This window comes from Amblyraja radiata, chromosome 7 (assembly GCF_010909765.2).
Source record: "Amblyraja radiata isolate CabotCenter1 chromosome 7, sAmbRad1.1.pri, whole genome shotgun sequence".
NCBI lineage: Eukaryota > Metazoa > Chordata > Chondrichthyes > Rajiformes > Rajidae > Amblyraja > Amblyraja radiata.
In genome coordinates this window covers 44,223,076-44,249,250 of record NC_045962.1, presented here as the reverse complement: position 1 = coordinate 44,249,250, position 26,175 = coordinate 44,223,076, and the positions used below count along the sequence as shown (strand labels likewise).

Genomic DNA, 26,175 nt, shown 5'->3' with positions numbered 1-26,175 from the left:
GGCCTCTCTCGCTGGTTATTTCATGTTTACCCCATAAAAATTATTATAGTTGGAGGAATTTGATCTCATCAACAATGTTAGTTTTAGGCCAAGTTGTTTAAACTCACTGGCAAAGCCAAACTCCTTCAAGAGGGGTTTTTTTTAAATCTGAATGAAACATGTTCTTAAGTCCTCAAGGTGAATTGCTATTGCCTAAGCTCCTGCTCACTTTCCACCGTCGCCAGACTGTATCCAAAAGCAAACAAACCCTCTTCTCAAATCTGCTCAGTTTGCACCAACTAGACTAAAAACTGTTTATATACACAATAGATGGTCTTTGTGCTTTGACAAATCTGAGGATTTTGACAGGTATTGGAAAGATAATAATTGAAAGGAAAAATCTCTGCAGTGCCGAATCTTGCAGTATTTTTACAAGATCCTTTCCAAAGATGGATGGTAAAAGATAATGTCCGATCACTCAAGTGTTATTAAAACTCAGTATGGCTTACTTCCTATGTAGTTCTTCAATGCACTTCTTTGGGTAACAATGCACATGGGAATTCAGTTCCAGCAATTTGCTTAAACTACTGGGATCACACATCCCATTCCACCATCTTAATGGCCTTGACATGCTTCAAACCAGCTGCTGACAACATAAGTCATTGCTTATAATGTGGTTATAACTATCCTAAATTGGCTAAGACTTTATTCTTGGGTGGTTAAAAACACAGTTGCACAAAATAACAATTTTTTTCCTAATTGTTCAATGCAGGACAATATGTGGCCAAGTCAAGAGCTGGCTTGGTGAAATCTTCTCTGCCACAAAGTGTGGTTTTATACTAGAATGACAAGAGTAAATGGTTTCACCAGGCTGTCCGTGGTACTTTTCAATCTGAGGGATAACAATTAGCACCTGGGTGAATTATACTGTATTGTCTATTGGCGGGCATTGTGCACAAGGCAAATAAAACAACTGAAAGGTGCTAATGAGGATAATGAGGATTCCAGCAATACTTCCAAGTTTGATCCCAATCTGATATAACCGTTAGGGCACACATATGGATTCCAGCAGTTATAAACCCAGATGAAACAGATGGATTCTTTAAAAATTGCTATAATTTCAATAGTAAATAAATTTCAATAAAGTAACATCAATTTTATAAAAGTAAAGTCTGCTCATCCCACTCCCTTGATGCAAATCAAAGGTGATTCATTGCGACAGCAGAGAGTGCAACTCTTTAATCCCCAGTTACTTCTTATGTTAGCAACCAAAGACAGATCAAAACCATATCACATGGACAAATCCTTTGCTTGCATGTCATCGAGGATGTGCACGTCAGTTGCAGCACTGTCAAAGACCCCCCATCTAATTTTGAGCACAACTTCCAATCTGACCAGACCTGCGCTGATGAGTAATGAACAAGATGTATAGGCATTGAACAAAACATGGTTCAGACTGCAACTATTCATATTAATAGTTTCTCCACAGTTCATTACTGGCTTAGCATTTGAGAGTAATGAGGGAATTTCAATAGTAAATAAATTTCCATTAAGTAACATCAATTTTATAAAAGTAAAGTCTGCTCATCCCACTCCCTTGAAAGCTGTTTCTTTTTTTTGGTCGAGAAACTAGTTAATTAAAAGCAATGAATGGAGGAGGGATAACTACAGGCGGTTAACCAGATCCAGTGTCAGGTAACAACATTAAACAAAAACCCTTATCTTAGTGCAGCAAGAAATAAATACCAAATATTCCTTCCCTCTGTAACATAAAATTAAAGAAAGACCCTAGATTAAAGAAACAGAAATGGCAATGACTAAGAATCAGCCAAGAATATCTCATTCCTGTTAAGCCACCGGGGAAAGAGTATACAAAACACAATGAGTTATTCTAGAAATCAGGATAAAATGGCATGGAATAATTTAAGATCCCACTTTATACAAAGGTAATCTGTAAATTGTAACAGCATGGGCCACCCAGAAGTTCCTGACAAATAGCTGGAGGAGTAGAATTACGTTCCAAAACCTTCAGAAGTGCCCTTGGTCCCAACACATTGCACAGTGAGCTGATGATCCCCCATAAATGGCTGTACGATACTAAAGCTCCAAAACACATTTCCAACCTCAGAGTCATAGAGCTATGCAGTATGGAAACAGACCCTTCTTAGGCCAACCTTATCCATGCTTTTACCACAGTAAGTCAGATGGGAGACTCAAAATCACCATAATTCTGTAGCTATGTGGTTGTCCGACTAAAACACCTGGAATTTAATAATAGTGGTGTTATCACAATAGACAAAAGCGCCCAAAAGTAACCTGCACCTAAATACCTGCTCTCACCTACACCCTGAACAACATACTCATGCTACTCAGAATTATACCACACACAGGGAACTTTCCTCTGATGTACACAGACCAAGGTTTGGGACAGAGTGGACAGCATGGACAGAGTGGGTTAGGATGGAGAAATACACAGTGAATGCACTGAGGGGATAGGGGTAGGCAGATTCACAGATCAGATTGGTTAAGGGAGAAACAGTTCGGGGACCGGGACGTTTGGGGCAGTTCATCAAACTGAGGCAATGGGGAGGGACAGTTCACAGACTGAGGTGATGGGAAGGTTCACAGACCAGGGCATTAGGGGTGAAGTGGTTCAGAGGCTAGGGTGATAGATGTAAAGTGATTCAGAGATTGGGGCGGTAGGAGTGAAATAGGTCAGAGACCAGAGTGATGGGGGTGGAGAGTGTCACAGATCAAGGTATTGGGTGGGTGAAGTGGTTCAAAGATCAGGTTGATAATGATGGGGCGGTTCAGACTGAGTTGGACGCAGAATTGCTCACAAATCAGGGCGCTTTGGGTGGAGAGATGCATATGCCAAGGTGTTAGGGGAGCATGCATGCAAAGACTGGTGTAATAGACCTATAGATCGATGTATTGAGATACAACGCGGACTGGGGGCAAGGAGTAATGAGAGATAGTAAAACCAGTAAGTTTGTGCCGAAGAAATGCACCAACCCGAATTAGAGCGGGAAGCTTGTGGGTCGTTTTCTACGGTTAAAATTGTCAGAAGGGACTCTAATGAAGTGGTTCTCTGATTGGGGACCATTATCTGCTGTCTCCAGTCAATAATCCACTGGATAAAAACCACACACGTCCCTCAGCCGCATCTCAAACAGGAAGACCATGACTAGAGGAAACTGGAGTGTATGACCTGTCAAATGCAACCAGATGCTGGAATCGTGCACAGAACACAAGGTGCTGGAGTAACTATGTGGGTCAGGCAGCATCTCTGGAGGACAAGATAGATGACATTTTCACTCTGGACTCTGAACGGCAACGTTTTGGGTTGGTTCTCAACAGTGCCTGTCCATGTCCTCCAGAGCTGCTGCCTGACTCACTGAGTTACTCCAGCACGTTTGTGTTCTATGTAACCGAATTAACCAAAGTTGCGATTGTGATTCTTTTCTGCACACTCTCTCTCTCTCTCTCTCTTTCACAAGCTTTCACTTGAGACAGACAGAAGAAACTCCCCAGAAACTGGGACACTTGAATAGAACAACTCCCGCATTAAGCAAGTGGTTGACAAAACCTGCTCTCTTCCAAACTAATCTGACAGAAAGCATTATTAAACTAGATCACACTCGATTTTCAAACCCACACACAATGAAGCACTTTATTATGGCAATCAATTAAGTAAACAACCAATGTAAAATTAGAATGCATACTCCGTGATGAGAGGCATCATGTTTAACAAAATGTGGATGTTTAAATTAAAATAGAATATTGGGAATGCACGATTTGTTTTTTTATTTAAAAAGGGGTTGTGTGTGCAGAAAATTGTTATTGTCCTTCCACAAAACATATCTGGCATGGATCTGTTCCACAATGTGTAGCAAGTTCACCTTTATTCAAAGAAACAAATAACACTAACTTGGAATCCTCCACACCTTTTCAAGATGTACTGGGAATGGCCCCTTATTTCAAATCAAATGCACAAAGCATTCACAAGCAAAGTTTCATTGAATCTCTTCCCTGACCTTTCAATTTTTAATGGGAAGTTCTAAGAGTGCAGGAAATGTATAAGAGGATCAGGCTGTGGGAACTGGGCGATGCCATAAGTGTTGAATGGAGGAGCTCCATACGATGTATATTATGTATAATATAGGTTATGAGTGTGTACGTGTGATTAAAATGTTAAAACTGGAGTAACCCCATTGTAGCATATCATCTGAAAACTCCACAAGTGAAACAAGCTTATAGCTCATTGGATAGATTTTATACACATGCTGAGCTTTTAACATAAAAGTTCTCTCAAAAAAATCTAAAATATTTGGCATTATAAGACACTGGATGCATTGTAGAAAACAGTGGGTGGCACACTTTAGCTACCGTTATTTTGTGTCAGCTGCATACAGGTCTTGAGGCAGTGGAATAAACAACCAAACTCTAGAAGCCAGGGATCAGCACCTCCAGACCACACATGAACTAACCTTTGAGAGCATCAAAAGTACTGGTTTGAGAGCAAATTGGGATTCCATACGCTGTGATGCTGTTAACGATATGACGACACCTCAAAAGCCCAGCTTTTAAGGGTTCCCAAAAATGGAAGTAACATTACCCTACCCAATTTCCCACTGTTCCTAGAAAATCCTCAACCTCTGCTGTCCTACACCAAGATACACTGGTTATTTTATTTTCTCTCCCATCCAAGCTAACTAAAATGCAACAAAAGCTTCAGTGAACAAGTTTTATTGCGAGTATTAGGTCTCTCAGGTGCAGCACCTGTGATTTTAGGAAGAGTAACTCCAACTGGCCTCTCATGGAAATATATAAATTGGAGCCAAAAGAACTGATGCTTTAAGTTTTGAACACCCTTGCAAGAAGGGGCAGGCATAGGGACTGGAGATTGTAGGTAGAACAACAGAGGTGAAGGGGGTTGTTGGAGAAGGGTGCAATGTTCAGCTGGAAGGCAAAATAAATCTTATTCGTGGCTTTGAGCTTAGGAGATATCTCTGCAAATATGGCATTTATAAAACACCCAGTTATCCTTGCAGATTGAAATTATTTGCTTGTTAGTAGTCCATTCACAGAAGACTTTAGGCTGAGTTTTAGGATTACATTTTAGCAAATAAATGATGTCAGCACTGCACCTAGCTTAAGAATCTCACAGCAATGTGGGGCATGTCTGTGCAGAGACCGTGGGCACCTGATCTACAACTTAGTGTGTATCTGAGTCAATTTTATTATATAAAAAGCCTCAATGAGCCAAACATCTACCTCGAGTTTGATACTTAATGGTTTTATACAATAAGCAATGTCATAAAATGTACTAATGTATTTACATAAAAAATATACTCAAACTGAATGTATTAGCTCTTTTAGCCCTGAAAAGGGGGCAAAATGTCACCCATTCCCCTGTTCAAAAAGCACACAAAGTCCTAGCAAGGTGGAAAGGAAGTCACCTAAACTCATAGTGGCTGCTTGGCAAAATATCCAGGTCAGAGATATCTGGTTAAAAAAATGTTGGCAGGAGTTTGGTCTGGCTGCCAATTTGTTAAAATGCTGCTCACAACAGAGATGCCAATGATGGACTGGGAATGGAGGGGAGATAGAGGAGGCAGTGTTCATAAATGCTAGAGGTGGAGAAAGCAGGGAAATATGCCAAGAAAACAGGTGTGCAAAGAGATTTGGGTCTGTCGTTCATTACCAAAATCAAAAGGTATGTGCCCCTTTTTGACATCAGGAACGTTGGATGCGAGAATGATGAGCATTACCCATTATGTTTGTACTTTGTATCAATAAAGGTAGGAATCACTGGCATCTCTGTTTGGTCACAAGTCAGGTTCTCCCAAAAGCCTTGGCCCTTACAGGTTTACCCCTCATACCACATGCAGGAAGAGTTTGATTTAAGAAAAACGACCAGCTGATACCCTTGAAAAATTCCAAGAAGCCACTGAATATATCAGAGATGGGGAAAACATCTCGACCCTCACTTGCAAGGGAGAAAACAGGGTGGTGTTTCATTGCGCCGTGACTCACTGCGAAGGGCTGTAGGGTGCCGAGACCTTGTTCGTGCTGATGGCGGCGGTGACAGAGAAGCCCGTGGGGGGTGCGACCGAGCTGTGGGTGGGCTGAACGTCCTTGGGGATGCCGCTGTGGGAGCCGAGCTGCGGCCCAAAGGCGGCACTGAACTGTGGCAGAGGCGGCTTGGCGGGGTTGGAGGAAGAGGAGAGGTCTGGAGGGGAGGATGGGCCCAGACTGGCGCCGCAGCCATTGCCGCTGAAGCCGGCCTCGCCGAGTGCAGCGAGCAGGACAGCATTGCCGGGTGCCTTGGCGTTGGAGAAGGTGGAGGGCAAGTGGGGAGTGGAGAGCGAGGTGGAGAGCGAGGTGGAGAGCAGGTGACCCTCAGGCCCGGGCGCCATCAGGCCACTGAAGCTGGCCGACTCGCTCAGGCTGATGGTGCCCCACTGGGGCCTGGAGTTGACGAGCTGAGCTGGTAACACGTGAGCGGGCAGCAGGGCAGCGACATCAGGCGAGAAGGGAGCACAGAGACCGTCGGAGGGGTAGGCTGGCGGCGGGGGGCGGGGCGGCGAGACCACATGGTCGCTGTAGGGCGACGGCGCCTGCTCACTGCTGTAGGGGGACGTGCAAGAATGTTCGCTCCCACAACGAGACCGCGGCACCAGCAGCTCCTCGGCCTTGCCCAGCAGATGGGCGCGGGGAGATAAGCGGCTGCCATCGGCCCGCAGGCCGTGGAAATGTGCCGGGTAGGCGCGCTCGCCGAGGGCCGACAAGGAGGCATGGCCCACCGCCGGCGGCGAGGCATAGGCGCCCTGCGAGCTGGCCGGGCTGGACAGCGCCGAGGGGGCGGGCAGGAGGTTCTCGTCCAGCTCCAGGCTGGAGAAGTTCTCGGTGGACATGCGGCCGTTGAGGAGATCCCCCAGATCGTTGTTGACGGCCCGGCTGAGAACCGGGATGCCGGCAGCGGCGACGAACGCACCCATTCCCCTGCCCGACAGCTCCTGGTCGTCGTCTCCGTCCGTGTGCGCTAGATCACCGATGGAACTGAGGCACTCCAGCGAGGCGGCGTACGAAGTCACCGCCTCCAACGCCCGCTCCAGCTCCTCCGCCTCTTCTGTCGTTGGCAGCAGTTCACCGTTCTTACCTGCGGGACGCCAGCAGAAGCAGAAAGAATGTCACCTCACTGCTGACAGACCATACCAAACAACCAAAAGCAGTGATAGTGTTCTCCATAAATCCAACCTGAAATTCTGCAGAATAGGTTACATATTTGATATGTAATGCTTGAACTAATGAAAGCCTGCTCCTTACAAGCCAACCCAGTGAACCGCTGTCCTACCAGTACTGTATCCATGTTATAGACTGACAGACCTATCCTCACCAGGAATGTACCCAGATTATGGTGTAACAGATCTGACCCACGAGTACTGTGGTATTGTGGTGACAGACTAGATCCACCAGTACTGTATGCCATATAAAGCGGAAGACTTGTATCCACCAGTACCGCAGTGACAAGGTTGTGCCCATCAGATTATGTAACATCTTCATGATCAACCTCACCTCATCTCATATTTTGTTCTGATGTTTCCTGGAGCATGAGGCAGGGAGCCCTTTATCAATTAAAAGGGTCTAAAGCTTCATTGTTAAATATGGTATTTCACCGTGTCCAATCTGCCTTCGGCAATACCTACATTTTGAACAGGTTGAATGTCAGAATAGTATTTACAGTGCCCTCCATAATGTTTGGGACAAAGACCCATCATTTATTTATTTGCCTCTGTATTCCACAATTTGAGATTTGTAATAGAAAAAATCACATGTGGTTACAGTGCACATTGTCAGATTTTAATAGAGGTCATTTTTATACATTTTGGTTTCACCATGTAGAAATTACAGCAGTGTTTATACATAGTGCCCCCCCCCCCCCCCCCCCCCGGATAAGAGGTAAGCCATTTATAACGGAGATGAGGAAACACAGAGAGTTGTGAGTGTGGAATTCTCTGCCTCAGAGGGCGATGGAGGCCGGTTCTCTGGATAATTTCAAGAGAGAGCTAGATAGGGCTCTTAAAGATAGCGGAGTCAGGGGATATGGGGAGAAGGCAGGAACGGGGAACTGATTGGGGATGATCAGCCATGATCACATTGCATGGCGGTGCTGGCTCAAAGGGCCGAATGGCCTAATCCTGCACCTGTTGTCTATTGTCTTTGCATGCAATGACTGGTTGAAGTCTGCGATTCATGGACATCACCAGTTGCTGGATGTCTTCTCTGGTGATGCTCTGCCAGGCCTGTATTGCAGCCATCTTTAGCTAATGCTTTTTTTGGGGGCTAGTCCCCTTCAGTTTTCTCTTCAGCATACAACATGCTCAATTGGGTTCAGATCTGGTGATTGACTTGGCCACTCAAGAATTGACCATTTTTTAGCTTTGAAAAACTCCTTTATTGCTTTAGCAGTATGTTTGGGATCATTGTCTTGCTGTAGAATGAACCGCCGGCCAATGAGTTTTGAGGCATTTGTTTAAACTTTAGCAGATAGGATGTATCTGTACACTTCAGAATTCATTATGTTACTACCATCAGCAGTTGTATCATCAATGAACATAAGTGAGCCAGTACTTTCAGCAGCCAGTCATACATGCCCAGGCCATAACAACCCACTACCGTGTTTCACAGATGAGGTGGTATGCTTTAGATCTTGGGCAATTCCTTCTCTCCTCCATACTTTGCTCTTGCCATCACTCTGATATAAGTTAATCTTCGTCTCATCTGTCCAAAAGACCTTTTTCCAGAACTATGGTTGCTCTTTTAAGTACTTCTTGGCAAACTGTAACCTAGCCATCCTATTTTTGCAGCTAATCAGTGGTTTGCATCTTGCAGTGTAGCCTTTGTATTTCTGTTCATGAAGTCTTCTGCCGACAGTGGTCATTGACAAATCTACACCTGACTCTTGAAGAGTGTTTCTGATCTGTCGGCCAGGTGATTGGGATTTTTCTTTATTATTGAGAGAATTCTCCTGTCATCAGCGGAGGAGGTCTTCCTTGGCCTGCCAGTCCCTTTGCGATTAGTAAGCTTTCTTTCTTCCTAATGATGTTCCAAACAGTTGATTTTGGTAAGCCTAAGGTTTGGCTGATGTCTACAACAGTTTTATTCTTGTTTCTCAGTCTTATAATGACTTCTTTGACTTTCATCGGCACAACTTTGGTCCTCATGTTGATAAACAGCAATAAAAGTTTCCAAAGGTGATGGAAAGACTGGAGGAAAGGCGAGGCGCTGAGAGCTCTCTTATACCTGCATGAAGGAGGCAATTAAACACACCCGAGCAATTATAAACACCTGTGAAGCCATGTGTCCCAAACATTATGGTGCCCTGAAATGGGGGGACTATGTATAATCACAGCTGTAATTTCTACATGGTGAAACCAAAATGTATAAAAATACCCTTTAATAAAATCAGACAATGTGCACTTAAACCACATGTGATTTTTTCTATTACAAATCTCAAATTGTGGAGTACAGAGGCAAATAAATGATGGGTCTTTGTCCCAAACATTATGGAGGGCACTGTAGCGCACAGTGGAACGTGTCTCATAAAAGATGCTATATTAATTTGAATGTTTTTCCATTTCTAGTATCATTCCAGCTTGTGGGGTCTTGGCCTGTCAAATTTAGCAGTAGAGATTTCAGGTTGTCTTTTGCAAGTAGGAATTTGTAAAGTAGTAGTGGGATCAGGATCAGTCAGATCCACTAAAATGTTCACTCACGGGCCTCATGCCCACAAACCAATTGGGCAACAGCTTTCAAACCATGCTAGATAAAATAGCGACATGTTTGAGGTGTAACATTTATCTTTCAGATTAGGACTACACGTAGTTTCTTCGTGCATATCCCTTCAGCACGGGGATGGGGGAAACTCACGGTGATCCATGACATCAGCCATCTTAAACCCTTGCCTACTCTGTTCCTACTGGGCAGAAGAAATGAGGTTTACAATTGCCTGTAACAAACTTTGAACATACCGATTCCCCTGCCGAATTTGAAAGTATCATTGAGATTAAATAAAACATGCTATGCTTGTATCCATATTATTCAATGATTGACAAATTTAATTTTTACACAAACGACCCATGGTTTAATAGGAGAGTTTTGGGGACATTTCGATTATGGGAAGCAGCAAGGAAGATCTAGGAACCAATGCAGAGTTTGACAGGTGGGACAACATAAGATGTAGACCTTGACAGTTGACAGAGAAATGAGAAGGGATAAATATGAAGCAAATTTGAGATGGAAAGAAAAAGAGCTGAGGTACATGAAAAAGTGCAAAATACACAAAATACAGAGATGCAAAGACATGGAATATAATTCTGATGGTTACATTCTGCAACAGGAAATTGAAAAGATTAATGAGTATTGAGCAATCTGCTCACTCATCATACTTTATATAACTATACCAAAAGGGTTAAGGTCTTCAGTCTGGTTATGGGAATTGTTTATAATTTAATCACGTACTCTGCTTTAGAAAATAATGCACTGTCTAAACCCTTGAAGAACCACTACAGCAATGCTCAAAACTGTGGTGAAATTGCCTCAAATAATCATCTGGGAACATTCTTAATCTTCAAGTTCAGTTCTAGCATGGAAAACAGTTATGGGAACCAGTTTATTTACTGTGAGCCCGTTGATATAATAATTCACTGAAAGCAGTGTTACCAAACATAACATTCACAAAATGTTAACCATAGCTCATTGCATCATCTCTTCATTAAAGTGGACGTGAATTTGGTTTTAAATGGGAACAAATCTGATGTATGAATTCCAGAGAGGTTCTGGTGATCGGATTGTACTCGGGAAAATGCAATAGGAGTAGCATTCTTCTAACCTTTTTGATTATTTTTGTGCATCGCTGAGTTTAATGATTTACAAATATCTCAAAGCTGATCTGAACTCTATTTCTTCACTAATTTGAAAGTACTCTGTTTGACATATCCTCCTTAAACCAAAGCGGATGACTTCACGTTCGCCCAAATTAAAAAACAAGTGCCAGCTTTGTTCATTCAGTTCTGCCTCACAATTTTCCACTCAACATATCATCAAGATAAATGCTCACAATTAATGGTTACTGAATTCCGGCCTTTTTCATTATATGCTATAATTTCTGGTTTCCCCATTTTAAGAATCCACTTCCTGCCTCTTGCATTCTATCACAAGAGGAGCTGCAAAAACATCACAGCCAATTAAGAGAACCTTTGATGGAACAGGCACTATGACAATAGTCATAGAATCATACAGTGTGGGAAACAGGCCCTTCAGCCTAACCTGCCCACACCGACTAACATGTCCAATCTGCACTAGTCCCTGCGTTTGGCCTATACCTCTCTAAACATATCATATCCATGTATCTCTCTAAATGTTTCTTAAACATTACGATAGTACCTGCTTCAAATACCTCCTCCAGCAGCTTGTTCCATACACCCACCACTCTTTGTATAAGAAAGTTACCCCTCGGGTTGCTATTAAATCATTCGCCCCTCACCTTAAACATATGTTCTCTGGTTGTCGATTCCCCTACTCTGGGCAAGAGACTCTGTGTGTTTACCCAATCTATTCCTCTCATGATTTTGTACCTCTATAAGATCACTCCTCATCTTCCTGCGCTCCAAGGAATAGAGTCCTAGCCTGCTCAACCTCTCGCTATAGCAAGCCCTCAAGTCCTGGCAACATCCTTGTAAATCTTCTCAGCATCCTTTCCAGCTTGTCAACATCTTTCCAATAGCATGGTGCCCAAAACTGAACACAATACTCTAAATGTGGCCTCACCAACGTCCTACATAACAGCAATATGTCCTCCCAGCTTCTATACTCAATACTCTTACTGATGAAATGTTTGAAACATGGCCATCAATTTGCATACAGCTAGCTCCCACAATTAGCAATGAGATAGACAGCAATAAAATCTGATTTAGTAATATTGCTTGAGGAATGAGCATTAGTCGCAACACCAAGAACACTTGTATGGCTGTCGAGAAGATTATTATTTGGTTATTATTTCTTGGTTATTATTTCATTTGAAAGATGACTTGTCCAACAAGCAACGCACTATCAGTAGTGCCCTGCTATGTCAGCTTAAATGTGCTAAAAAGGGATATAAATTCACAATCTTTAGCGAGGCATGATCACTACCACTCATCTGCAATGGGGACAAGAGTTCCCAGACTCAAAGGTGTTTCAACACTCTGAAAGAGGATAGTTGCAACGGCTGGGGTGGCTTTATCTTCCTAGATGTGTAATTGCTTGGAATTTTTTCCCAGTTATGATTCAGGTATTTCAACTAAAAAAAAAAAAATCTTAATCTTGACGATGACATAAAATGGCATGTATCTTGGTAGTTAGATTGGCTATCGATAGCAAGAATGGTAATCCCAAAAGGAAGGTTCAAATACCACTACAGCAGCTGTGAAATTTAAAATTCAGTTAACTAAATAACCTACAATTTTACATTAAAAGGTAATGAAACTACTAGATTGTTGCAAACACCCACCTGATTCACTTAACGGGAGAAAATTTGCCATCCCTACCCAAGCTGGCATTCACAGTATATGAAGCCAGGCCTACAACAAATAGGACTGATTCTTTCTTAACCGACTTTGAAACTAAATTGTACCATAATTTCAGGTCAGGTCAGGGGGGAGCTCCCCCCGCCACGGGTACCATGTAATCCCGTGCTACCTGCTCCATGGACGGATAGTCGGCGACTAAACCGTCTCCCCACCTGGTTTGCCAGGTGAGGAGGGGTCTGAGGACCCCCAGCAGGACCAAAAACAAGACCTGTCAAAGGGCGGATAAGCTTCTAGCGAGCCAACGGCCATCCACACTTCAGTAGAAGTTGCGATCACTGTCGTACATAGCATTGTAAGGAGTGAAGAAAAACATGAAATGTAATTCTTCCCTCTCCTTGCTTCTCAAAAGAGAAGTCGTTACCAAATAACTACCACATAAGGAACATCAGCACCGAGGAAGCACCTCCATTGGAGGGATTGCAGTCGTTCAATAAAACGGTTCAACACCTCCTTCTCAAGGAAAGTTATGGATGGGCAAAAGGTGCTGGCCCTACCAGAGATGTCAACACTCTGAAAAATATTTAAAAAAACATACACACTCCCTGGAATCATTTCAAACAAAAACACTTTCATTGTAATATCACCTTCAAAGAGGTCGAAGTCCTGCAAATCATCAGGCAATCGCTGAAGAACCTCTGCCAGCTCTTCCTGATTTAGTTCCAGGTCATTTGGCATATCCGTGATCTCGTTGGTGATGTCATCAGGGATTTCGTCAGCACTGAGTTCTGGAGTTGAAGAGTCCCTGGAATTCAACAAAACAGTGGTCAGGGGCAGGCATCACATGGAACATTGTGGGCACAGAACAGGTCCTTCAGCCTAAAATGTCCCTATCAAACATGATGCCAAGTTAAACTAATTTCCTCTGCCTGCACATTCATGTGCCATTTCACTGCATATCCATGTGCCTACCATAAGCATGTTAAATGCCACTATTATATCTTCTCTACACCACCCCTGACAGCTCATTCCAGGCATTCACCACACTCTATGTAAAGATCTTGCCCTGCATATCTCTTTGCCCTTCTCACCTTAAAGCTATGCCCTCTTAAAGCTATACAATATAGCCATGTCTTCTGGTATAAATATACCACAGTTTGGGGGAAAAAAACAGTATGATGTTAAAACACTCAAATTCAATTAGTAAAAGAAGAATGAGTTTGAAAAAGTTATCTTCACCATATTATCCAATTGCTTCTGTTCTCCGTTTATCATTACGGTCACACAAAAGTCTTGTTGATGCCTGGCTATAACACTTGCGACTGGTGCTTCATGCCCTTCACCCCACTCTTCCTTCTCGATGGGCATTGAAACCTATTTTTTCGACCAAGTTTTGGCTACTAAGTTACCCAGTGAGCTGATCAGCATCAGATATTGTCAGATTACGCTCAGATCAAGTGCCTTTATACAGTTTGCATAATCAGTCAGGCCAGTGTCCAAATGGAATTGAATATGCTGCTACCTACAGGGATACCTTCTCCAGAAAATGTACACTATCCCAAGTCGTTCTGAACAGTAACACTTCTTATTCTCCATCTGAAATAACATGGCAAAGTATCTGCAGCAAGAGATGAATCCACAATCTGCGAAGATGCAAGAATGCTCCCCACTTGGTCTTGACCAACATTTAAAACTAGTCACAGCACCCAAGCTTCCCCAGCAGGCAAAACACCAACCTAGTGGTGTCACAGAACACAGAGACAAGGTGTTCCCATGTTCATTTCTCAAGAGGTACCTCAATTGGCCTCAACTCCTATTCTGATACAACTCTTTTGCAATGGTATCTCCTTCAACCAGGGTTCTGATCTGAAAAATCACCTATCCATTTTCTCCAGAGATGCTGCCTGCCCCACTGCGTTACTCCAGCATTAGTGTCTATCTTTGGTATAAATTAGCATCTGCAGTATCTCCTCCAACACAAGAATCATCATTTGTTAACGTATCAGTTACTGCAGACAGCAGGGCCAATGGAGAAGGGAAACCCAACATCTGAAGTAAACTGAAGATGCAATGGTATATCTCATTTCACTGAGAAACCAGAGCTGTCTGCCACACTGCCAATAAGAATTAAATCACAATTCTTTATGCAATGTTATTTTTATGGAAAAAACAATAATGAACACAAAATACAAACAACCTGCAGTCACACACCATCAGTAGCAAGTCCTCACCTGACATGGGAAGCCATGACTGATATGCCAAGACTGGAAGGCATTGTGAGATTGCCCTGGGGTACTGCTGGAGGAATGGGTTTCTGAGGCCGCCTTGGGCCTCTTCGCCGTTTCTTCTTGTGTTTTTTGGTAAGTGCTGGAGGCTTGGTTTTCTTCCTGGGTTTCCTCTGTTGCAGGACTTTCCGGTTACTGTCACCCCGCAAAAAATTATCCTTAAATGAAGAACAAAGCCACAGAATAAGATCGGAAAGAAGGTGGCACAGCAGAGGTGGGAAAAAGAGGGAGAGGCAAAGGGGGGGGGGGAGAGGAAGAAAGGGAGCGACAAGTGGGGGGGGGGGGGGGGGGGGGGGGGGGATAGAGAGACAGCAGTCTGGAAAAGTACAGGTAGCTCTACATACTTTCCGATGGAAAAAAAATCCATTTAGGTGCTGACCACGTAGCCTAGATTACACAATGCAATAATTTTACAGTGTAATAACATGATTAAAAAAAACTGCAGATGCTAATTTATACCACAGACACAAAATGCTGGAGTAACTCAGCGGGACAGGCAGCATCTCTGGAGAAAATGGATAGGTGATATTATTTCAGATCAGAACCCTTCTTCAGACTAATCGTAGTAGGGAGAATGGGGATAAAACTGGAAGTGAAGAAAACTTATTTGTGCATTAAATTGTCATCGTTTGGTTTGTAATCAAATGGTAAAAATGCTTAAAAGTGTATGTCATGTGATGGGTAAGCTAATTTGAAAAGGAATGTAGGTGCAAATGCTTCATTCAATTAGTTTGAGCTTACATGCTTGTCTTTGGACAAATGTATCAGTTATTCTGTACACAGTAGAATCCAATAAACATTAGTTGATGAACAAATACTATCCATCCATCCATCTATCTATATCAATCTATACATAACTAAAGCTATTCATTATTGTTCTTTCCATAAATATAACTAAAGCTCTGATCTTGTCATCTTCCGGAATGCGCGGCCTTTCTATTTGCTCAAAAACGGTACACGATAGCACTACGATTTTTCACCAGCTTACTGATCGTTCTCCTCTGCTGCGATTGCACCAAGTTTCGTTCCGATCGGGGGTCTAATGTAAAAGTTAGCGAGGTTTAAAAATTGCGCGTGCTCAGATCGATCTCCTCTCCTGCCAATCAGCGCCGCGTGGATTGGTCTTTTCTCCTGTCACTCCGTTGGACGGTCCGCTCCTACCTGCGCTATCGCGTCTTTACTGGAGCTGAGGGACGCTCTGGATGGCCGTCGGAGGTTTCCATCTCGTCTTTACTGGAGCCGAGGGAGGCTCTGGATGGATGGCCTGGTCTCCAACCAGACACAATTTTCGGAGGGTCCAGAAGTGGCCCGGCCCAACCCAACCCAACGCGGAGTCGAAGATGTTGGAAAACGGAGACTCTGATCCCGGCAGAGGAGAACGTCCAGCGACCACTGTGAGTCCTCAGCGCACCGTCAGCTACAGCCCCTTCCTCTCTGGTTCCCCTCGCTGGCTCCTGCCCCCCTCCACTGTGATACACCCTCTGCCCCGTCTTTTCTCCGAGCTCCCCCACCCCCACAACCCCCCCCCCACCCCTTCCTCCCCCCACACCACCCCCTCCCCCCACACCACCCTGAGTCTCCTCCGCTGCCGCCGTTGCAGTAACTCACCCTCACGGCCTTCTCGGAGATCTTCTCCACCAGCTCATCAAAACTCATGGTGCCCATCGTGACGAACACCGACCCCCCCCCCCCCCCCCCCCGAGACCGGGCGGCAGCAGCAGGGGGGGGGACGGGCCAAGCGGCAGCAGGGGGCGGTCGGACAGGATGGGGACGGGTGAGCGGCGGCTGAGCCGGAGTGGGCAGAGGGAGGGAGGGAGAGTCGGGTTGCAGGGTGGCCGAGCAGTTTGCGCGGAGTTTGAGACTCACGCGCGCACAGACATGCACGCGCACACAATGCAAACTCGTCCAATCGTCAAGTCAGCGGGATCTAAACCACAGCTAACAATGAATGGCCTGTGGCGGAAGGAACTGCAGATGCTGCTTTTTATGGATGGAGGGAGTGGCTGAGAGTAGGGAAAAGGAGTGGGAGGGATTGGGGGAGGAGGAGAGGGGAAAGATCCTGGGGAGGTGAGGAGGGAGTGTGGGGGTATTGAGGGAGAGGAAAGGGTAGGGAGGGAGAGGGGGAAAGTGGGGCACGTGAGGAGAGTGCGGGAATAGAGGGAGAGGAGGGGAGAGTGGGGGCGGTAGGCAGTGGGGAATAGAGGGAGAGGTGGGCAGTGGGGGTGGTCAGGAGGGATAGGGGAGGTGAGGTGTAGGGGATAGAGGGATGGGAGGGGGGTAGGGAGGGGAGAGGAGTTTTGGAGAGAGGGAGGGTGACTGAGGGTAGGGGAAAGGAGAGGTGAGGGAGGGATTGCGGAGGGGAGGAGATGAGGGGAAAGATGAGGGAAGGGTGAAGATGAGGGGGACAGAGTGTTGGGGGATGAGGTGAAACTAGCCTTGCCTGCAAAGTTGGGGGCTATGCGTGAGTGGTGTAATATTGCATTGGGGGAATGGGTGAGTGGTGGAATATTACATTGGGGAACGGATTGCGTGGGGGACCAGGCCTCCGTGTGACAGGGACATCAGGCAAGAGGTGCAGAAGTGTAAAAACATATATTTCCAGATTCGGGGATAGTGTCTTCCCAGCTGTTATCAGGCAACTGAACTATCCTATCACCAACTAGAGAGCAGTGCTTACCTACCATCTACCTCGTTGGAGACCTTCAGACTTTACCTTGCACTCAACATTATTCCCTTTATCCTGGATGGATAATGGATTTTGTGCGATGGATGGCCTGATTATAATCATGTATATAATTTTCACTGGCTGGATAGGACGCAACAAAAAAGCTTTTCACTGTACCTTGGTACACCTGACAATAATAAACTAAACTATGAGAGGAATGTTGGCCACAGAACCCACTATTTCTCATGTTCATCATGACTGTCTCCATCTCTACCTAACCACCTCAAAATAAACATACTGCCAGTAAAGGTTGAAGGATTTTATCATATTTCAAACTCTGCGACACAGTTGCACAATGGATTTTGTTTTGTAAACTTCTATGTGCAAATACTCAATTCAACATAGACAATTTTTGTTCTTTACTTTTCTTTACTCTACATGATGTTGCTCTCCCTTAATACCCTTGAACTGCAATGGCATATGACATGCTCTTCCTGTCTACATCCGAACCATCCTTTTGTTTTCCTGTGTGTATAGCCCGGCCTGCTGAGCATATCCCTGTGTGCTCGCACCACATCAGCCATAAATTGCACAATAGAAACATAGAAAATAGGTGCAGGAGTACCTTCGAGCCGTTCATTGTGATCATGGCTGATCATCCAGAATCAGTAACCCGTGCATGCCTTCTCCCCATACCCCTTGATTCCGCTAGTCCCAAGAGCTCCATCTAACTCTTTTAAATTCATCCAGTGAATTGGCCTCCACTGCCTTCTGTGGCAGATAATTCCACAAATTCACAACTCTCTGGGTGAAAAGTTTTTTCTCATCTCAGTTTTAAATTGCATTGGGGGAATCCCCTTTATTCTTATGCCCCTGTCCCACTTAGGAAACCTGAACGGAAGCCTCTGGTGACCTTGCGCCCCACCCAAGGTTTCCATGAGTCGCTAGAGGTTTTGGTCACTCGCCTGGAAAGCCTCCACCGAAGCGTGAGCTGCATCTACTGACCATAGATCCTACAGGATCTTTGCTACCGACCACACACACACACACACAAACACAAACACATCGCGAAGGTGGGGGCCAGGGACAGAGGAGGAGCGCTGTCTGCGCAATGAAGAGGAAGGTAAACGGCTGCCACAGAGCACGGTAAGTCCTTTAGAGAGCGCGGGAGGGAAGGAGAGAAGGGGAGAGAGGGGGAGAGAGGGGGAGCGAAGGGGAGACATGGAGGAGAGTGGGGGGGGGGGGGGGGGGTGGGGAGATGGAGTGGAGACAGTTTTAAGAAGTTTAATAAAGTTAGCGGGCATTTTACCTTCCGGGCATTTTACCTTCCTTCTAGGTCCTGAAAACCAAAGATCCTTGCTGAATCTTTGCTGAAAACACCAATGAGCCAATCAAAATGGCCGGTCAGCGAAGGAGATTGCCTTCGACTGCCTGTAAGTAAATAGCAACCCCACTTCATTGGCTTCGACCAAACGGCAACCTATTTTTAGTCAAGGCCGGTTTTGAATTTGTTGACATAATCGCAGGAACATAGAAGAAGCCGCGGAAACCACTTTCGACCATTAGGGAGAGTGACCAAAACCTCCGGGAACCTCACGGAAACCTTGGGTGGGGCGCAAGGTCACCAGAGGTTTCCATTCAGGTTTCCTAAGTGGGACAGGGGCTTTAGACTCTGGCCCCTGGTCCTGGACTCCCCAACATTGGGAACATTTTTCCTGCTTCTAGCTAGTCTAGTCCTCTTATAATTTTATGTTTCCATAAAAATCCCTCTCATCCTTCTAAATTCCAGTGAATACAAGCCCAGTCTTTCCAATGTTTCCTCATAAGGCAGTCCCGCCATCCCGGGGATTAACCTCATGAACCTACACTGCACTCCCTCAATAACAAGGATGTCCTTCCTCAAATTAGGAGACCAAAACTGCACACAATACTCCAGATGTGGTCTCTCCAGGGCCCTGTACAACTGCAGGACCTCTTTATTCCTATACTCAAATCCTCTCGTTGCGAAGGCCAACATGCCATTAGCTTTCTTCACTGCCTGCTGTACCTGCATGTTTACTTAAGTAACTTAATGTATCTGGCGGCATCTGTGTGCATTGACATTGCATTCGTATGGAGGTTTCTATCTCCGTCAGTAATCTTCATTACAACCGGTTCACTCTAAAAACGGAAAATAAATGAGCCCGTTTTACAACTTATTTACCATTTTCTTTGCATGCTCTTCACACAGTGGAGTCTGGTGCGTGATGTCAAACACTGGAATGGAACACTGTTGCCCATCTGCGAACTTGGCCGTGCAGCTTGAGAACAGCTGCTGCGAGTGACTCAACAAGATATCTGAATTGCACAGGGTCAAGGAAACAGAATCAGCCTGGGACCGAGTTGTGGAGTATACCTGTTTAATAGAGCAATGCAACTGTTGTGATTCAGTGATTGTTTTACAATAGAATCCACGGCAAATGCGATTTAATTAAATATCAAAGCAATTAGCCCATTATGGTCATTTACTGGAACCCTTGCAAAGTTATCATATTGAGGCTTTGTGCTTTTACACAAAATTCCCACATTCTTAAAGGTTTTCAATTTTATGCTTTCAAGGTACGATGCAGAATGTGTGAGAATGAAACAGGAGGTTTGATACCAAAGTCATATTCCAACGGAAGGTAGTTGGAGAGGTCACTGAACTTAATCAAAGCATAATTTCTGGATAACTAAGATTTACAGTGTGCAAGAAGCTGAACATGTTGTTTAAGAATAGGAAGAGTAGGCTATCCAGCCCCTCAATCTTGTTCTTCTTTTCAACAAAATCATGGCTGGATTTGTATTCAACTCCATCCCACTGCCTTGAATCTATATCACATTATAACCGTACCTTGCAATCCTATGCATTTCAAACATTAACTGAGTTAGTCGCCACTGCTTCTTGTGGGGAATATTCCACACATCTAGCCCTGTCTGCATGAAGCTGCAACTTTTAGAAGCCTTGCTGGATGGTTTGACTCAGGACTTGTACAGTTCCAGACAAACATTTCCCATCTATTCTATCAAGTCCAGTCAAAACTCTAGAAACCGCAGTCAAATTATTTCTTCATCGACAATGGTTCATGGAATCCAAGTCTTGTTTCATAATTCAAACTCTCCTCGCAATCTAAGCATTGGAACCCATGTAACGTATGTTAATCTCTGCTGCATTAAATCAAAGGGCAGTATACTGTATTTAATCTTATATATGTGACACATTTATCAAATGTGGTGTGATAAGGGTGATTTAGAGCTGTTGCAACTTCCTCCAAACATTATACTCTTGTCCTCCAATTATAGACGTTATTCTTCCATTTTTATTGGTTACAGTTTTGGACGGAGTTAGAATTGCTGCTCAAGGGTTTCATCGCGATATTTTAAGTTTGAAACATTTAAAAAGTAAACTAAACTTGCATTTTTAGAATGTCTTTCCCAATCACTGCCTTTTGGTAATACGTGAAGGCACACCTACTATTTTTGTTTTGATTTTTTTTTCATCATTTATACAATACTTGCGTCTGTACTATTGTCCAAAATATTAAAACCCAACTGCAGTAATTTTCCCTTCACTTGTTTAATCTATGAGCATCCCCGTAATTTTATGCTGTCTGTGCTACTTGCTTTATCATGAATCTTTCCTTCAAGGCAAAATTTAAATATATGCCAAATACTAAGTGGTAATTGGCAGCCAACTTGCATTGCTGCATTAACATCATTCATGTTCGGTTACAAATCTTAATTAATCATTGCAAATAATTGAATTAATGGAGCAACCAAGCCAGCCAGAGCTTAAGACGCAATGAGGGAAAGCTAGGAGTGAGCAAATTTTCCCTCCCTGCACTCATAAAACAATTTCAGAAACCCAGGCTCATTCAGAATGAAGGCAAATTAAATGCAACCATATGTTTCTTCCCTTCCAATCACTCTTAAAATATTCAAGAAATCAAAATGGGTGCTGGTCGCCTAGAAGCAGAGGCGTCACTGTCATTGGCGTCTGGTAAGAGTTAGAATTGCTGCTCAGGGTTTTATCACCAAAATTAAAAATTACGAAGCATTCTAAAACTAAACATAACTTGCATTTTCCTAGACTCAGGAGCTTCTAAGAAGGTCTGCAAACAATGAAGCACTTTAGGAATTTTCACTGCCATTGCATTAGAAAGTTGACAGCCATTTTACAGAGCAAAGTTCAATGAACAGCTGCTGCTCGCAAGATAAATATTGAGAAATTCTTGACTAACTTCACTGGTCTTCCGCAAATGGCACTGTGAAATCTTTTCAATGTCCACAAGCATTGCCATTCTTCAGGTTAGTTGCTCTCTCCATCAGCGCAGCACTCGCTCAGGGTGGTGCTGAGCATTAGATTAACTCTGTGCTCAAGTATCTTGAATTAGGGTTTTGAAACGATATCCTAAATCGGAGGTAAATGTATTCCCACTGAACCATGGCTGGCACACAATGAAAATTCTAATAAATCAACTTCTTTATCATTTTCGCTAAATTGAATTTTTCTTTGTAAAAATTTGAGTGTCAGTTAATCAAATTTATCTCGACAGATGCTGCGTGCAAAGGGCCTGTCCCACTTTCACGACCTAATTCACAACCTTTTTTACTCGTGGACATTTTCATCAGGCTAGAAAAACGCCCCGACCTACTTGATGAGTCAAGGGCAAACTCAGCAGAGGTCGTGAATTAGGTCATGAAAGTGGGACAGGCCCTTAAGGCAACTCTGAGCTGGCAGCCTTCACCAAAACCAATCTGGAACACCAATTTCCAAGCCAAGTGGGCAAATAAATCAGGGTCATATAACTGAATCATATAACTGAAATTTACGAAAAAATATCAACTGCAAAAGTGAAAAGCAAGAAAACTGAGTGGCACTATGTGGCAAGAACGGTGCCATAAAAGTAAGTTACCTCAGAAGTTAAATGATAAAACATTTGGAAAACATTATGCATGAAACCAATTTGGTATTGAATATGAATGCACAAAGCAAATCAGAATATACATGGGAAATTCAGGAGCATTAAATTAAAACAGGTGTAACGATAACCTAGATATTGCTTGGGTTTAGAAATGCAGAATTGTAAAAAGAACAAAAACAGAAATTAAAATAGACAAGTGTGTGACAGCAAGCATACTGCTGGAAGATCACGGAATGGATGCAGATCATACAATCGTTCTAACCTTTTCTAGGTATGCAGATTTTTCGAGGGAATTTGAAGATAAATAATAACACCTCTGTATATTTAAAAAAATACACCAGGGTACTGTTAAATCACTTTTGCCAATTGTAGTAAACTTTGAGAGTCCATAATTAATGCGTGGGTTAAATGTACGTTTGAAAAAACTGGACATGCGAGCAAAATACAATTTATTAAAGATATTCAATTTGATGCTTCAATGGAGAGATTATTAAAAATTCCAAGGATATGTTAGACCAAGAAATGTGGCAGAAAAAATAGTAAATTGGTTAATGCATTAACTTCAAAGGGTTATAGATAAAATATTCTAAGCAGATTGGAGAAGGATGGGAACCAAGGAGGTTACTGTTGGGTCTAATTTTGTAAATACTTTAAGATTGTCCACTAGAATTATATTAATTTATTCCACAAACAGAATTGTAATGCACTTGAATATAACAGGGATTGGCCAGTGGGTTGGACAGACTGTGCAGATAAAATCTACCATGGAAAATGTGTTTTAAATCTGTTGGTTATTTGGGAAGGTGGGGTACACTTACTTAAAAGAAACTGAAGAGTAAATAGGAAAAGCATGGAACATCAAACACTTTATTTGTGGCAAGGCAATCAATACTGCAAAGATCTACAACACTTCCGATGTTATTAAAACAAAAAGGGGTAATGATAAATTAACACAAGGTAACACTCAGACTAAAGTTGGGGCACTGTGTGTAATTTTCAATGCTTTATTTATAGAAAGGATATTAAGAAGTCGTAGAGATCTGTAGCATACACTCAGCAGGAATACAAAACTAGTTATAAGAAGGGGCTTGAGAAACTCCAGAGACCATTTCCACAACAGCAGAAAATCAGATTTAAAGGAGGCTTAGAAAATTCTTGAACAGTTATGAATATGGAAAGATTATTCTGGCTGGGGTGTGAAATCATGAGGAATGGTGCTAGCGAGCATCAACAATTTTCTTCAGAGTTTTAGAAGACTCAGGGAACATTTGAGGCAATGACTATTGTGATTTTAAGGATAAAAATTCAAGCAATGCAAGATGTAGGGGAGAGGGTGCGGCAGCGAGATTAGTTTTGGATTATCCCAGTAAAAAAAGCGGTATAGAAATAGCAAGCTGCATGGACTCCTGTGCTACAAGCTTCAATCAAATCCGTTAAAAGCGCTTGAATAATCCTCATGGTGTACTCGTCATTAATCAAAACGGACGATGGAAATGAATGATTCAGCGATTCCTAGCAATGCTTTTTTGAGACCTCTTGCCTTGCAGTTATAGTGTAAACTCAGTTCATCCGTTTGAGAAAAGGAGTCATTTAAGGATACGTTGGAAACAATGCCTGGTGTATGGAAGAGACATGTTGGGGCAGTGCTGGCCCTTGATGCCTCCTGTGCACAGTGCTGGTTCCACTACTCTGTGGTCGGGCTGCTTCACGCTGAAAATAACACAACACTGAGATTAGTCATCCCTTGATAAGTACGAATGTTTGCAGCTGTCTTAAGGCCAGGTCACACAAGAATTCCCATGAACTTGAACAATGGAGTACAGATGTTGAAAAGCCTTCTCTCTTCAGAATCCCAGAATGGTACCACCAGGGATGAATGTTGAGGCAATTTTCAATAAGGAGTGATAACACGGAGGCCATTGGGATACTTTGTTCATCTGCTGGTTGTCAGCTGCATGGCTGTTGCAGGGAGTCCATCGGTCACAGACAGACTTAAAAGACAGTAAAGGCCGAAGAAGTGCAAAATAACTTCCCCACACCTCTCATTGATACAATTTAAAGCAGTTATGTTCGAAAATCGTCTCAAATGCAAACAATTAGTTCAACGATAGATAATCAAGAGCTGATTAAACTAAAAGGCAGAAAACACTACAAAAAACTACTCTATGGCATTGTGCCCACACCAGCCCAATCTAAAGTCAGAATACAACTTGCTTTCAAAGGATTTCGGACACACATCATTCCAGAGTGCAGCGACAGCTGCTGCTAGGTAAACTCTGAAAAGTCCTAAAATAGCAAGAAAACTAATGGCCAGTGAATCTGCATTTGGTATTTTAACTGCAGGAACATAATTAGCCAGACCGTACGGAGATTCAAGGACTGCTACCATTTATTCAACATCCACCAAACAGAAATCAGATTCCCCGTTGTGATGCAAACAGGAGTTTGTCCTCTCCTGTCCAGTCTGTTCCCCTCACCACTGTCACAATTCTATTTATTTCCACTTTCATACTGAACCAAAACCTAGGAAAGTCTCAGTAGCTTTTATAGCTAGAATGAACGCTATAGATGGAACTGCTGCTTTTTATCCCATAATTTTTTTAAATTATACTTGCTTTCTCCATCTACACTTCTAATTCTATTCTACTTATTCTTTTGGCTCACTTCTGTTCTCAGCACTGCACCAATTTTATAAGTGAATCACCCAGCAGTGGAGGAGGAGATTCAGTAAACTGCCTATGCAGATGGTCCAATTTGTAAAGCCACACTCCCCACATAGCTTGACATCTCCTTGGCTTTTAACTAATTACTCTGTTCTCAATTCAAAGCAACTACTGAATATATATTTCCACACACAGCCTTCTTCCATTTCTCTAAGCAGTCATTCAAAATCTGAACCACTCATCGCCAGAAGGCAGGATTGAAGTCCATCACCTCATGTTGGATGGGAGGGTGGGGGAAGTATAGTTGATGGCTTTGGAGTGGCTTGCGACTGGAGAATGAGAGGGTGGAGGCTGCTGCAAACTGGAGACCCTGGTAAGGTGCAGGGGTTGGGTGATTGGAGAAGGAAAAGGTGAAGGAGAAGGAAGCTGAAGGAGAACTGGGTGGAAGGGAATAGGTTGTGGAGGCTAAGTTTCTTTAGTCAGAGATTAGCGAATCTGGAATTCATTGCCACAGAAGGCTGTGGAGGCCGTCAATGGATATTTTTATGGTAGAGATTGATAGATTCTTGATTGGTATGGGTGTCAGGGGTTATGGGGAGAAGGCAGCAGAAGAGTTGAAAGGGAAAGATAGATCAGCCATGAATAAATGACCGGGTACACTTGATGGGCTGAATGGTCTAATTCTGCTCCTACAACTAATGACTAAGGGAAACGGTAAAGGAAGAGGTTGGAAGAAGATGAAATGCTTGAGGGGAAGGAGAGAGTAAAGTGGAGAGAAGAGACGAGCTGAAAAAAAGTGTATATTTCCAGACAGGTGTGAAAGTGTGTCTAGGGGGCTGCATCATATCAAATGAAATCACACACAGCCTTCTTCCATTTCTCTAAGTCATCCTCAAACCCGAAGTACCAAGAAGGTAAAACAAAAGTAATTCACCCTTTGGAACTTTTACTAACCAAGCCTTGGTCTCTTGTTATGGAACCTTCTCAGAGTAAATATTCAGAAGCATTATCACATCAAGATTTTGAACCCCTGCTAAATCCCCCATTAATGTTGTTTTAAAGCTTCAC

At 43.4% G+C, this 26,175-nt stretch overlaps 1 protein-coding gene across 3 annotated transcripts in view; it reads right to left on the bottom strand.

Moving 5' to 3' along the window:
• Positions 1-1,010: 1,010 nt before the first annotated feature.
• The window catches only part of ino80d (INO80 complex subunit D), a 106,996-nt gene continuing 81,831 nt past the window's right edge, over positions 1,011-26,175 (bottom strand). For all 3 annotated transcript variants that reach the window (XM_033024350.1, XM_033024349.1, XM_033024351.1), the window contains 5 exons: positions 24,045-24,154; positions 19,705-19,838; positions 14,783-14,994; positions 13,199-13,356; positions 1,011-7,144 (listed from right to left, as the gene is read on the bottom strand). In XM_033024350.1, coding sequence (XP_032880241.1) covers positions 6,015-7,144; positions 13,199-13,356; positions 14,783-14,994; positions 19,705-19,838; positions 24,045-24,154 — 1,744 coding nt within the window. In that variant the 3' untranslated portion in view covers positions 1,011-6,014. The remainder of the gene's footprint in view (positions 7,145-13,198; positions 13,357-14,782; positions 14,995-19,704; positions 19,839-24,044; positions 24,155-26,175) is intronic.